Source organism: Strix uralensis, chromosome 1 (genome assembly GCF_047716275.1).
Source record: "Strix uralensis isolate ZFMK-TIS-50842 chromosome 1, bStrUra1, whole genome shotgun sequence".
Lineage (NCBI taxonomy): Eukaryota > Metazoa > Chordata > Aves > Strigiformes > Strigidae > Strix > Strix uralensis.
The window spans coordinates 108,365,780-108,380,738 of record NC_133972.1 but is presented as its reverse complement, the minus strand read 5'-3'; the positions used below and the strand labels follow the sequence as shown (position 1 = coordinate 108,380,738).

The following is a 14,959-nucleotide window of genomic DNA, read 5'->3' as shown; positions in this document are numbered from 1 at the left end:
TAGGTCCCTGTGAGCAGCCCTTTACCATGTTAGCCTTCTTGGGTTTCACTTTGCTAAGAAAAGGTTTTTTTAAAAAGGGGGGATGAAGGAGGCAAATGGTCTGTCCCAAGGGCCAGGTGCTAGAAGAGGGGTGCCAATGAGAGATACATTCCTGCTAGGTTTCATGCTTCCATAGCTCTCCGTCCTCTTGTCCTGTGTTCCTAGAGGCAATGATGGTCAGGATCTGTTCCTGCAATCAATCATTACAAGGTTTGTTTGTTGCTACACATAACACCTTGTTCAGCTGTAGGTTTGTTTACAGGACTAATCCTAGGCCAGGATCAAGATTAAAAAAGAGAAAATCACACAAGCTGTGATGCTGCTGTGATTTGTTTTGTTTTACACACTTGTAAATAGAGACACAACCAAGAATTATGCTTTTTTTTTTTTTTTTTTTTTTTACTTTTGCCTGGGAATAACTGAAGAGAGATTCTCAATTTTCTGTCTTTTACAAATCTTGCTATACAGTGCAGGAGTTCTGTGTATAATTTTGAGGGGAAAAGTTCATTAAATTAAAATATGGTATGTGCCTGCAGTTGTCATGTAGGTTGTTTGAAGGCTAATTTCCCAGTGATTGATTATCTTATGTAAGGGTTTTAAAACCCTTTCTCCATGTAAAACAACTCCAAATGATTTCTATTTTCATTTTCTCAATCGTTACATTTTTCTTCTCTTTCAGTGCACAGGAATTGGAGTCATAAAGATACCATAATATTAATAGATTTGCCTCAGAGTTCATGAGGTCAAACTTGTTGGTCTTCCCATATGACTAACAGTGCAAAAATCTGGAATCAGCTCAGTTAGTCTTGGGCATAAAATAACCAGCACTGAAGAACTGCACATCCATAAATCAATAGAGACTAACCTCTGATTTATTTATTTTTGGGTCACATGTTCTGCTTTCACCATAAAAGCAGATGAAGGTAACTATAATTAAAATGTCTATTTCCTTCTCTACTCTTTGTGTTAACATTCATGCTATTGAATATACCCCTTTCATAATACTATATTTTTTCAGTATTCTACATTTATTGTTTCATTGAAAATATCCCTGTGATATTAACTGTATAATAAATTACAATTCAAAATAAAATATCAGCCATTTCATCCATGAGAGAGAATAATAAAGCCATAATAAAAAAGAATAAAGTTTAGCAATATGATAATGTAGCATGAGGTTTTTATAGACTCCATGTAAATGTTAAAATCTATAAATTTTTTATATTGTGTAAAATTGTAAAAAATAGTAATGAAGGGGGTGGGGAGAGGGAAAAAAGCAGCATTAGCAGGCTGGTTTAGTCCTGAAATTGCTGGTTTTCTGACTTCTTTTTATAAACTGAAAAAGAGTGTATAAAAATTATGTGCATGAAAAGATTTGTTTGTGGTTTATTTAATTTACTATAGGCATTAAAGGTAAACTGAAGAAGGAAAACTGTGGGTTTCCACTTTTCAGCCCACAGTATTGGTAAGTGAAGAAACTCTAAATCCTAATCACCTCTCTTTGCTTTCCTTTGTTCACACCTAGTATCCCTGTATGTACTCCACCCTTATTTTTCCAACTAAACTTTGAACGACTTCTTTATTTGGCTTCTTTTTATATATTTGGTATAGATATATACCAAATAGGTATATATACCTATATATATAGGTATATATATATACCTATAGGTATATAGGTAGAAGGATGTGCAAATATGGGAAGGAGATGATAGGACTTGAATTCCTCCTTGCAACCATTTTCTTCCTGTTGCATCATTCTTCACACCACACTGGTGGGATATGAATGTAAAACCTCCATTTTCTTGTAGGGTAATGATAATTTATTTAATTGTACTAGTCCAATACTTAATATTTCTTCTGATAGCAGACTGCACAAGGCATTTGCAAATTGATTTAAATCAAACTCTCTTAAATAATTTTTTATTTAAATAAAGGAGAAAGGAGGAAAGATATACACACAAAGAGTATGGTTTTCTTAAACAGGTACAAATAATCATTGCTTTAAAAACCTGCCAGTTTGGAAACAACACTGGTTAGCCTTGTTTTCTTGTACTGTATTGGTCTAGAGACAGCACACCAAAATGTACTTGATATTCCCTAGAACATGCTGACTTGTAAAATATGGGGGCACTCATTGTCTTCTCATGATGAAGCTGATTTTATTTAATGGACAGGTGGCTCATCACCGACAAGGACATCGTGCATTCTACTTGCATAGTCAAGGTTCTTGTTGGATGTCCAAAAAGGAGGAGAGGAAGTAGAGAGGAAACAAAGCTACACCGGAATAAAATAAGGAACTGACTGAGTGCTTGCACTTCTGAAACAAAAAGTTTCTTCTGTAAACCTAAAACTTTGTTTTCATGTATGGGTCTTTAAAACAGCAGTAGTGAAAGGACAGTATGGGACTAGATGAAGAGATGTGCAAGAGAACATATCAATATGAGTCACCGCATAATCTGAAAACATTTAAGGACAACCACAGCTTTAATCTCAAACATTACAGCTCTGAGACACTATATAGTATTAGAACATAGTTAACTTTCTGAGACACTACGTGGTATTAGAACATAGCTTTCCTCACACGCAACAGTAACACTCAGTTTAAAACAGAAGATTAAGATAAATACTGGACACATCAAAAAACCCTGAGGCAATTTATACAGATGTAATGTTATTCTTCAAACTGCAATCCACCCAGGATTACTGAAGATTACTGAACCTAAACCACAAAGAGCCAAAGAGGAGTTGATTTGTGCCTGCCCTGCCAAGAGGTAACCTAGGGCAGATTAATTAAACAAGAAAAAAACCCCACCATATTCATATCTCCTGCCTTATCCCATGCCAAGGTGGGTTCTGGGGGAGGCAGCATAGAGTACCCCTCCAGCAGGAGCAAGTGAGAAGGGATAGGAAAAAGGGAGGCCTTTGCAACTATACTGAAGTTATGAATGGTGTGGAGAAGATGGATAGGGTTTAGTTGTTCACTGCCTCTTCTAAAGGAAAAATTAAGAGGCTTAAAATGAAGCAAGCAGGAGGTAGATTCAAAACAGTCTGAAGAAGGTGGTCTTCATGCAGTGGGGAGTTAAACTGTGGAGGTTCTTGTAGTTGGGTGTTATGAATGTAAACATTTCCATGAATTTCAAAGGGAAAATGGAAAAAGTGATCGAGGAAAAATCCATTTGAATAACACGAAGAAACTACGACTGTCTCAAGAAGTCCCTCAGCTGTCAGGGAGCTGCAAGAGTTAGCATGCTCCACATGGGCCCATAAGTCAGGAGCCAAGGGTTATCCCAGCACGCAGGGCAGAGACCTCACCAGCTGGGGCACAACCCCACTGTATGCAAGCAACTTGGTGGCAGTGTCTCTCAACAGTCCAGCAATCATTAAACCAACAGGACTTACCGACCCTGACCAGCCCCACCTGGGGCCTCCACCCACAGCCACTGCTCATGGGTGCAGGGGCTCCATTTACACTCAGGCCAGGGCCTTCAGTTTCTGCGTGAGCTGTGTTATAGATGCACCTCTTTCTAGTCCTTCCTTGAGCTGTTTGGCTTTCCTGGTTTGAACCTGAACCTGACATGTTACCTTGTTTCTGCCTGATGATCACTGAACTGTTGATAGGACCTTCTTTTGACACCACCCCTTCTCTAGTTGTCCATCTCAAGAGCTGTGGGTCTGCACCTTCTCAGTGAGATCATTGCCCAGCCTTCATTGTGGTCATCCTTGGCTCCTGGCTTGTTCTCTGATGTGGAAGAGTCTTGTTTTTGCTGCTCCCTGGCAGTTAGCTCAGGCCTTCTCAGGCCCTGAGCTGAGTACCATGGAGATTGGCTCTCAGACTAAGGCAGGGCTTGCCCCCACAGACTCCTTGCAGCTATGTGTCATAAGACTTGACCCCATGGCCACCCTGCAGTTTCTGTTTCGACCCCAAGCCCTGCAAGGAGTTGTGATCAGTATGCAGAGGCAGATCCATAGGCTTCTCTAACCTCCTCTGCACCCAGAGTGACAACCCCTGCCCACCAACTCCTTTAGTACCTTTTGGGAGCATCTAGGTTTGTTATGCTCCAAATCAGTAGCCATCGAGTAGCATCTCAAGGACAATCTGGTACATGGGTTGATCTGCCCCTCTACCTCCACTGCCAGTGCTCCATTATTTTTTGTCAAAAAGATGTATGGGGGTTTTTGGCCCTTCACAGGAGCCTGCCAGCTTAAGGTAGCGTCAACCTACCTGGGATCCACATGCCAGCAGTTGGGGTCCACCAAGTACCCCAGGAACTCTACCCTGTGCTGCTGAAAAGAGCAAATCTCTGGGGTTTGACATGGAGTCACCACTGCTGCAGGTGACTCGGGACTTACTCAGCATAGTCTGTGTTCCTGTTGAGCATTGGAGAACGTGAAGATACCAAGAATACCGCTACATAGTTATCAAGCAGGCTGTGCAGCACATCATTTATCAACGATGGAAGGTGGTCAGAGCACATGAGAGACCAAATGGTATCACAAGAATCCTCATAGTGTACCTGGTTCAGAAAGCAGTTTTCTGCTCATTCCCTTCTAGCATGCAGGAAGTGCAGAGTTTCTTAGAATTCGCCAGCTTCTTTTGATGATCCCTAACAGGGTTTTCCAGTATCATGGCTCCTATAACAGCACCTACTTGGAAGGGGCCTCACTTTCTATGGGCATAAGAAGCATGTGCAGCTTCTGAGGAACTGAAACAGGCATTCACCACAGCCTGCCTCACAGCCCTGCCCAGGCCTTGACTGGCATTTCATTGTGGAAGCAGATGCCTCTGGGCCATTGGGGCCATACTCTCCTAGAATCTGGCCCAAAGCAGGACCCGTGACCCTATGTCTTTTTCTTTAGGCAGCTCACTCCCACTGAAGAGGAATTATGACATCTGGGACAAGCAGCACCTGAAAATCAAAGCTGCCTCTGAGGAGTGGTAGCACATTCTTGAGGTAGCAGAAGAACCAACAATGGTGCTGACCTACCACCAGAACCTGGAATACAACTGAGGGATGAGTTGCTTCTCTCCCCACCTTGTCTGCCAGTTCTCCCTCCCTCCCTACTTTGTTAACTGTCCATTCATCACCAACGTTGTTTTCCAACCCAAAAGTCTGCCAGCCACACCAGCTGCCTCACATGTACTTGCACCAAATGACTGTCAGGGCAGGTGGTTTGTTGGTGCAGTAGTTGCCAGTTCTACCACAGTAAAGCAATTCCCTTTTCTCCACCTGTGTTCTCATTCTTGGGATAAGGAGTGAGGTGGATGGTGCCTATATCCATAGGCTCCTCTTCTGGGGATAGTATGGAAGGTGGAGCAAAACATGGTGGAGCTCCTCCAGAGGTCTGCATATCTTCCTGGTAGAGCCAGGTGCTTCTCCAGTGATAAGCCAGTCTGACAGGCTTCTCCAGGCTCTGGGGTAGGCGAGTCCTAGACACCTCATCCTGAGGGCCACAGACAGCCCTAGAACTTCCGAGGGTCATGAAATCCAGCCAACAGGAGCTGCAGGGCATGGGGCTGGGCACATGCCGGCCAGCAACACAGCTCAGGAAAGGGCTGGAGACCAAGGTTTGAGCATAAAGGGAGCTACCCCTGCAGCTACGCTGGCAAGGGTGCACTGGTGTGTACCTTAGGCTCCAGGTTAACTCCAGTGCGACCTGGAGAGCAGAATATAACATAGACTAAGCAACCACAGGAATTGGCTCCAACCATCTTGCACCTTCTCACCGGAGTTTAAAACCCTGACCAAACACATCTTGAAGGCGTTAACATCAATGACCACAGATTACCTTCACACTCTACGAGCCCTTTAGTCACTCATTGCTACACCCATCCTGAAAAAGCTGCACAAAGGTTTAGGAAAAATTTTTAAAGGGTGGGGAAGGAGCACAAATGCAAGAGAGATGATAGATTCAGGCTTGCCAGTTCTTCTGACATGAACAGAAATGTTGGAAACAGGACCTGTGAGACCACCTGCTCCCAATCCATAAACAAGCATTATAGCATCCCAACTTCCTGATTAAAGACAAGGACAGACTTTGATCGTGGATTTTTGTTTTTCTTTAAATAAGCTTTATACGGACACCTGGGTTGCAGTCCTAAGCAACAGAAAGACTGATCTCTCTGCTGTGAAGTACTAAATGTGAAAATGCCTGAAACTATCTTAAATACAAATTGCAGAATTCAGACTACAGAATTGTATTTTATAGATAAAACTGGATTTCAAAGAATGAGGAAACTGTATAGTTACTCAATCCATTTTCAGACTTAAAATTCAACTGTATGGATTGTGTAAGTTAGTTACTGGAAAACAAACAGAACAACCAACTAATAAAGATGTGCTAAAGAGAGGTAGATAAAAAAAATCAAGATATTCCTTGCCCAAACCCAGGTATTACACTTGAACTGCATAGACATAGAATTTCAGCACTCACATTTCTGCCTGAGGTAGTCTTATGTCCTTGCTTTTATTCTAGTCTCAGCTTCCACACACCTGTAAGCTTGTTTATGACACCCAGTGTGACTACATGATGCAATTTAGGAAGAGAAGTACAGTAAAAGGTCAATCATTTTAAAACCATACCATTCATGTCCCTAACAGTGCTGGGTTTTTTTAAACATGCAATTGGTTTGACTGTGCAAATCTTGCCATACTTCAGCTGAGACAGCTTTTACTGAAAAATAACCGATGAACATTTTAAATGCATAAAAATAAAGCTACGCTTGTCTCATCTGTACAAATCCGCATTTTGCAAATTGAATCAGTCATACCATACAGTATTAAAGGGTGCCATAATTTCCTAATAAGTTACTGCCATTTAACTACGCATTTTTCCAAGGCACAGTACAGAAAAGAACTCCTACAATGGTAGATCAGCCTATCACATGAAAATTTTCACCTTCTAATAAGACAGTGGGACATGTGCTTGTTCTTTGTATCGAGCAACATAAGGCAGCACAAGAAAATAACAAGTAAATTCAGATGTCTCGGGTTCTTCATCATAGTCACAATGAATACTGGTCCACTATACAAATGAGAGATACAAAGCTGTAAAATACAATATGGGAATACAATTTTATTGTGTTAATCTGCATATGTATTGGTACAGCTGTTCTGTGAATGCTTCTGAGGAAAATTTTTCCATAACTCTGGCTCTCCCAGCTGCTCCCATTGTGTCCTTTAAGAGAGGATCTCTCACAATTTTTTCCATGGCCTCAGAGAATTGCGTTGGCAGAGGATCACACAAAAATCCTGTAACATTATGCAAGATTGATTCTAAAGGGCCGCCTGAATTAACCGCTATAACGGGACACCTCATATACATTGCCTCCAGAGGAACAATGCCAAAATGTTCATTGCTTGGTGTATAAAGCACACATACAGAGTTATTAAGAAGGGACATTTTCTGTTCATCTGAGAATGATCTCAGAAAAGTGACATGGTCGTCAACACTAAGCCTGACCGCAAGTCTCCTCAGCTCTTCGTAGTGCTCCACGTTTTCCAGAACCCGTTTATCATAACCACCTGCCATAACCAGGTGAACTTCCTTCCACTCATGAGAATCCAGTCTTCCTCGAAGATCACTCAAAGCTTCGAGAGCCAATGGTAGATTCTTTTTTCTCTCATACCTATTAATGGAAAGAAACAAGAACTTTTTCTTTTTTGGTACCAGGTCAGCTATGTCTGCAGGAACTACTGTTTCAAAGCTACGGATGTTGAGCGATGGGTAGAGGACATCTGGGTTTATGTGAGATAAGGACTTAAATGTGTCCTTGAACACACTGGCGGTGAACCTGCTGTTCACAACAATACAGTCTGCCATGCCAGTCGTGTACTCCTCCAGCCAGTCGAGCGGCAATCTGTAGATGCGCTTTAGGAAAGATTCTCTCGTGGTCAGAAGCTGATCAGGAAAGTGACAGTAAAACAAAACCTTCTTACGGGTTCTGGCCAGTCGAAGTATAGGAATGCAAGCAGACACCTAGATCCACCAGGAGAGACAGGATAAGAGAAAACGTTCGTTCGTTATTTGCGCTAGTGCTGCTGGCGCGTACATGTGATTTCAGAGCCATGCCCCGAGAGCCAGTCCTTTAAGAGGACTCGCAAGAACTCCAAGTGCGTTCTCCTCCTCCCCTCCACAAGCACATCAAGCTGCACTCCCTCACCCAGGACCTCTTGCCGCGGCTCTAGATTTCCTCCTTCACCTCGGCCTGTGCGGCCGCCAAGAGCCTCCTCTCGCTCGAGCCCTGGGCCTTCCCCTCCTCCCGCCAAGGCCCGCCACCGGAGAGCCCAGGGGGCAGTGGCTTCTTCTCCCCCCAGCTGCCCCGGAGCCCGGCCGCCCCCCCGCCTCCCCTCGGGCCTCCCCCCGCCGCAGCAGCGGGGCCGCAAACGGCGACGGCGCCCCCACGCACCCAGGCCCGTCTCATCCCGTGCCCGCACCTGGTCGCAGACGAAGGCGTCGGCGCGCTCGCCGCTGAGCAGCAGGACGTACAGCGCCACGAAGGCCATGCGCAGGGCGGCGCACAGGGCGTGCCCGCGGCCCCACAGGCTGCGCGGCAGCCACCCGCCGGCCCGCCGCACCGGCAGCCCCCGCGCCTCCGCGAAGCAGCGCGCGGCGTCGTAGTGCGCCGTCCAGATCTGCACCCGGCAGCCCCGCGCCTGCAGCGCCAGCGCCGCGTCCACCACCAGCCGCTCCGCCCCGCCCAGGCCCAGGTCCGGGTGCAGGAACAGCACGGACAGGCCCTCCCCGGCCGCTGCCGCCATGCCTGCCGCGGGGGGAGCAGGGGCCGCCCGCCCGCTAGCCACGTCCCGGGCAGCTGCGCGCATGCGGAAGCCCAGCGGCCTCCGCAGGACACGTCAGGCTTCCTCCCGGGCCTTCCCTTCCGCCCCGCCCGCCGGGCGGCCGCGGCGCTGCCCGGCGCCACCTCCCGCGCGTTCCCTGCACGGTCGCCCCGGCCCGGCCGCCGGTGAGGGGGCGAGTGCGACCGGGGAGTCGCGCGGGGTGAACTCTCTCGGCAACCGGCGGCTGAGGGAGGAGGGGGAGGGAAAAGGGGCCGGTGCTGCTCAGGCGCCATCCCGGGCAGCCGCGGGGCCCCGGGGGGCGCGGCGCGGCGCGGGGGCGGGGCCTGCTGCGGGCTGGGACGTGGCCGGAGCGGCCGTACAGGAGCGTCTGTGAGGCTGTGCCGATCCCCCGCGCCGCTGTCGCCATGGTGAGGCCCTGCCTGGGGCAGGGGGTGGCTGAGGCGCCCCCTCTCCCCTGGCGGTGCCCGCCGCCTCTCACCCCTTCCCGGTTCTCTTCTCTCTCCGCAGCCCGGGCCCAACCCCAGCGCCACGAGCGTCGGCTCCTCCGGCCGCTCCCCCAGCAAGGCCGTGGCTCCCCGCGCGGCGGGCTCCACTGTCCGGCAGAGGTGGGTGCCCGCGGCGTTTTAGTGGTGGGGGCAATCCCCCCGCCCCGTCCTTTGTGGTTGTGGCTGGGCAGCCCCAGCGGGGGGCAGAGGGACGGTGCAGAGGGGCTGAGCTGTGTGCTTCCCCGGGGTGTGCGGCAGGGCTCCTGTGGGGCTCACTCACCGGTCCTCGGTGCGCCTGGCCGCGGCCCCGGGCAGTGCTATGCCGGCCGTCGTGCCCTCTGCTCGCCTAGCTGTACAGGCTGATGCAAGGCTCTTGCTTCTGCGGAGTCTCTTGGGGTGCTTGGTGCTAGAAGCTGGCAGGCTGCTGACGTGTTTTGGTCTTTGTTTCATTCTGTTATCCCCTAAAGGAAGAATGCCAGCTGTGGGACAAGAAGTGCGGGCCGTGCCACTTCCACAGGTACTGGTGGGATGTGGCGATTCTACACTGAGGACTCTCCAGGGCTCAAAGTGTAAGTTGGATATCTGGGTGGTGGCAGACTTGGGGGCTGTATATTTCACCTGCTTGTGTAATCCTTCAGTCTTTGAATTGACAGATCAATGTTCTGGTCTGCATGGGAAAACATACTGAATTGATGGCTGCTTAGATAGATTTGGGACAAAAGATTTTATTACTCTGTAAATACGGAGATGTAGTTTTTAAAGTTATAGAGGCTTTAAAAAAGTAGGTACCAGTTATATTTTTTTACCTGCCTAGACTTACCTTAAGTGGTCTTTGAAGACTGCAAGCAATCCCACTGAAGTTTGGAAAGATTACTTGTCACAGTGAATTTAGGCATCTATGTGCATGGTTTTGTTCTCTTTTAATTAAACTTTTGTTTTTTTCTTTATTGATAGATATGTTGTGATCCTGTGCCCCTCCCTCCTTGAAAACATAACTGATATGCTAAATGCTTGCAGAATCTGAGGTGTTTTTATTAAAAAGCTGAAGACAAATTATTTCAGTTAAGCTTGAAAAGTGAATAGCATTCCAATACTTTGTAGATCTCTGTTTTTACAGGGTGAATATTCCAACATTGTGGTCAAGTATCTGTGGTAGTCCCCCTTAAGCTGTAAAGAGACTAAGTTTTTACTTTTTGGCCGGTTTGAATCATTCAGATCAGGTTCCCAAACAAGCTTTGCAGCCTAATACTTGGGTAACGAAGGTGGAAGGTGTATTTCAGCTGATGGGTGTGTGCTAAGTCATACCCTTAGTAGGAGCTTGTGCTTCTTCTGGAGTTATACCTCATGGCCTCCTGTTCTTACTGGGTTGAAGAGACTGAAGACACTCAGGGATGTCCCTATTGCTTCTTTTTTTCTAGAATCCATTAATATTTTATTCTGGAGCCATTTAGAAGGGCTGCTGCTGGCTACACAAACAGAACATCTGGGGAAGGGCTGGTGATAGTCTAGTTGGTGATTGTTCCATGAGTAATCTGTGCTCTGATGTTGTCATACGTTTTCATTTTCATATGTGCTTGACACTTTAAAAACCAAAAACTATACAGCAAGCCTTCAAAGTAGTGGTGTTCTGCTACTGCAGGTCTTGCTTTCTCCATTCTGAATCCAGAGAGGAGACAAGGCAAAGAAAAGAAAAAGACAACGAGCAACAATAGTGTTCTAGAGCAAATCTGTACAAATAGGCAAAGCAACTATTTTCTGTGTTGTTTGGTCTACTAAAGCTCAATTAAAAGAAAAGAATAAGAGAAACAGAAAATACAGACGTGTTCTACCATTAGGTAGATTTTTTTTTTGTTGTCAATAGATTTGTGATGCAAGCTGTCAAAGCAGCTTTACCAATTTCAGTAAGTTTCCTTTTGCATCTTTTGGTTTCACTTTTGATGTTGAATGGCCACTCACTCAGTGGTTCAAATCTTCAATACGAGCAGGTTAGTAGATGGATTTTTCCCTTCTATTTATGTTGCAACACAGTGGTTCCCAATTTTAAGGTTTTGGAACACTAGGAGTGGGTTTTTTTGCAAGCTACCATAGGTAGCTGTACGGTCAGGCTTTTAATGTAAGATACAAATCTGTAAAAGTGAGTTGGTTTTACAAATCACCTGCACACTAGAGGTAACATTTTCTGAACCATGGCTTGGGAGCAACTTTCTTGCTTGCAGTTTTCCATGTGTTTTAATACATATGTTTTTTTCCATAGCAACCAGTTGTTATGATCTCTGTCCTATTCAGTAGGCTTAAAAATGGAAATGAGTTATAGAGGGGTTGAAGTTGCCTCAGTAAAGTGCTTCAGAAGAAGTTGTTTTTAAAAATGGTTGTGATTACCACTGCATAAAGCAGTGTGAAAGCTTAGCCTTTTGTGTATTCTCATGTTGTTTAAAATATGAGCTCTTAAAATTATTATGAAAAAATACATAAAAATAACCTGAGAACAGATTACTTCATGCTAGCTATGATCAGGAGAATTCCTCTCTCGATCAAAAGTTTTATATTTTACATTGTGCATAATTATACCTCTGATGCTTTAGGTATTTAGTATCTGTACCCAACATCAGAAATAATAAATATGTTGAATAAGCAATTTTGGTTTGCCTCAGGAAAGTACGTTGATCTGTAGTACGGAATGCTACAAAATACATATGTCTTTAAAAATGTTACTAGCAAAAGTGAGCTGTGGGGGATCTGATTGAGAGTGGGATATGATATTTTTCTCTTTAAAACTCAGATTGAGCATCGCATACTTAGAAAAGAAGACTAAAGCCAAACTTGTTGCTCTTGGCACTTGGTATTCTGTGGCACTTGGTACCTGGTTCCCTGTATCTTGTCTTGAGCTTTCTTGCTTAAAGATCTATAGGTGGTGTTTCCTGTGGAGCCATGACAGAGAATCAAATTGGGCTTGTGGTGTAATATGCAGCCTTATGAAAGACATTCTGAGAACGCACAGTACCAAATCTTTAGAGGTGCCTGAATCGGTTTATTTATCTATTTATTTAACCTGCGTGGTGGGCTGAGAAGATTCAGGTGCATGGAGGAGAATTGCAGGGTTCCAGCAGGTTGTCTTTGGGACTGGAGGAAACGGGAGACACATGTCAGTACTGGAAAGCTGATTATTCTGTAGGGGGATCAATATCATCTGCATGTTTAAAAAAAGCCACGAAACGCACAAACAGGCCCCCCTGTTTAATTCCATGTTGCTCTGTTCTGGTTCGTGGTGCTCCTCTATTGCTGTGTGCCTTCAGCGAAGAGTAGCTGATGTATTACTACTGCTAAAGGCTCAAATGAATTAAATAGTATTTCAGGTACAGTGTAAGAATTTTGTGCACCTGATGTTACAATTTGTATTATGTAGGACATAAACTTCAAATATATATAAAACACTGGGGATTGAGAAGTACATTCTGTTGCTTAGTGAAAGATACCTCTTGTTAGGGGTTGCTTATGTAGTCACTGTGTGTGGACTTTTTTTTATTTTGCACATTTTGTCATTGGTTTACTTGCTGAATGCTTTATGTCTGTGTTCAGAGTTCTCCATACCCAAATAAGTCTAAGTATCACAGATAATAAAAACTCAGTGTAAGATTACAGTTACAACCACTTGAAGTACATGGACCATGATGTCATAGAAAAATATGTTAGTAAATTGTTTCAATCCATTTTCAGCTTCTGTTTACTTTTTTTTTTTGGTTTTGTTTTTGTTGTATTCAGGTAACATTTAACTGCTTATAAACAGTAACCTGGAGGGTAATCTAGGCTGGATAACAGAATTAATGGTGTTTCTCCCAATGGCAGTTTGAAAATCAGAAATGAGATTGTATGAAGCAGCGTTGAGTGTGTGTAATTGTATAACAGTGCACATAATTGTTGTGTCTCAACAGTGTGAAGCAGCTGATTTAGTCCCTCAACATGTACCCTAAGATTAAACTGTTTTCTAAAAACATCACTATTCAATCTCTAAACAATGTATAAAAGTGGGAAGGAAAAAAGTTAAGAAATTTGTTAATTTATATAATGATTTAACAATGGAGTTAACTTTGACATTCTGTATGTCTTTTTCAAGAAAACAGCAGTCTCTCACCCACTGCTGCCGTTGTTTTCAAATGAAATCAAACCTCTGAAAAAAGAGCTAATGCAAATTTTATGCCAAAATTTTACTAGCCGCTAGAGGACTCTGTTGGTTTTTGTATCTGACTACATCTCTGCTCAGGTGGCTATCTGAGTAGTAAATACAGATGATAATTTTCCGGAGATCGTTTTCACAACAATGAATAATAATGAGCCATTAATTACTTTTTAAATAAGTGGGGGTTTTGTTACTATGTTGTGCTCAATAGTTACATAATGTTTAGGGTGTGTAAAACTGTGTCTTTAAAAACATAGGGGCAGCAGCGGTTTTTGATAGAGATGGCTATCTCATTTCTGTGTACTTTCAGGTATTTCTATGGGAATGGACCAAGTTTTCTCGTACAATTGCTTATGAACTGATGAGTTCACTTGGCTGATAATGACTGGCCTTTGGACAAAGCAGACTCTTTTTTTATGTTAATGCATTTTTTTTCTTTATTTTTAGTGGGCCTGTTCCAGTTTTGGTCATGAGCCTTCTTTTTATTGCTTCTGTGTTTATGCTGCACATCTGGGGTAAATACACTCGTTCATAGACTCAGCTGCCAACTTAAAGCATACATCTTGGACCAAAAATATGGTGGATCCTGGTTGTTCTTGGAGAGAGACTGGGGAAGCTTCTATCACCTGTTGAAGTCCTGTCAACTTTGGCTCTAATACCAAATTAATTTCTCAGTTTGCTATTTGGGCAGGTTTAAAGTCTGTCATGGGTCATTTTATATTTGTATCTGTACACTTAGAATATAGGTATTGCAATAAAAGTTGTATATGGAAATAGAAACAGTCTTAACTGTATTTTTTTCTCCTATTCCAACATACCACATTTAAAACATTATACCTGTAGTTTTCATATATAACCATATTTCTGCGTAAATGCCATTTGACAGTTCAAACCAGATTCTTCTATACTGTACATTGCTATATAATTTTATGCCAGAAGGTTTTTTTTTTGTGAATGGGAGAGGCAAAATCAGGTGCACAAACACATTTGTTGAAATAAAACTGAGGGACACTAAGTGAGCTGGTCATGTTCTTCTGTTAACTGCAGAGAAATAGCTGGATTTATTTCATTTATTTCCTAAATGCAAGTTAAACTTTGCTCACTGCTCATTATATGTGAAAGTATGTAAGTATACTTGTTTTTCAAACTGTACTTGAGGAACATCAACTGATACCTAACTGATTCTAAAAAGAATCATTGCATGGTTGTCAAAGACACGTTTCTTCTGCAGGTCCAGACTTTTTCAAGGAGGCTTAGGGAGGAAAATGGAATGGGAGGACTGGGAAAGCAATGGCTGCATTTTAAATAACAGGACATGCAAGCAGGCGGAGATACGGCTAAGTGGCTCTTCAGATAATCACTCCAGTTTCCTTCAGTGTGTTGTTCTTTATTTTCCTTTTCAACAGTCAGAGAGCTCTTCCTTCTCTTTTTAAAGGTGCATACATATTGGTGCATTAGCGTTT

General features: G+C 44.0%; 2 protein-coding genes across 2 annotated transcripts; one reads left to right on the top strand and one right to left on the bottom strand.

Annotated features, from left to right (window-relative positions):
* Positions 1-7,088: 7,088 nt before the first annotated feature.
* On the bottom strand, positions 7,089-8,975 carry ALG2 (ALG2 alpha-1,3/1,6-mannosyltransferase). The gene is made up of 2 exons (XM_074876728.1): positions 8,475-8,975; positions 7,089-8,016 (listed from the first exon to the last, which is right to left on the bottom strand). Exons 1-2 carry the CDS (start codon positions 8,859-8,861, stop codon positions 7,114-7,116), a joined length of 1,290 nt encoding a protein of 429 aa, XP_074732829.1. The 5' UTR covers positions 8,862-8,975; the 3' UTR covers positions 7,089-7,113.
* A 108-nt stretch (positions 8,976-9,083) lies between these two features.
* On the top strand, positions 9,084-14,276 carry SEC61B (SEC61 translocon subunit beta). Its single transcript, XM_074876763.1, has 4 exons — positions 9,084-9,244; positions 9,345-9,442; positions 9,790-9,891; positions 13,944-14,276. The coding sequence occupies exons 1-4, from the start codon at positions 9,242-9,244 to the stop codon at positions 14,029-14,031; spliced, it is 291 nt and encodes a 96-aa protein (XP_074732864.1). The 5' UTR covers positions 9,084-9,241; the 3' UTR covers positions 14,032-14,276.
* The last annotated feature ends 683 nt before the right edge of the window (positions 14,277-14,959 follow it).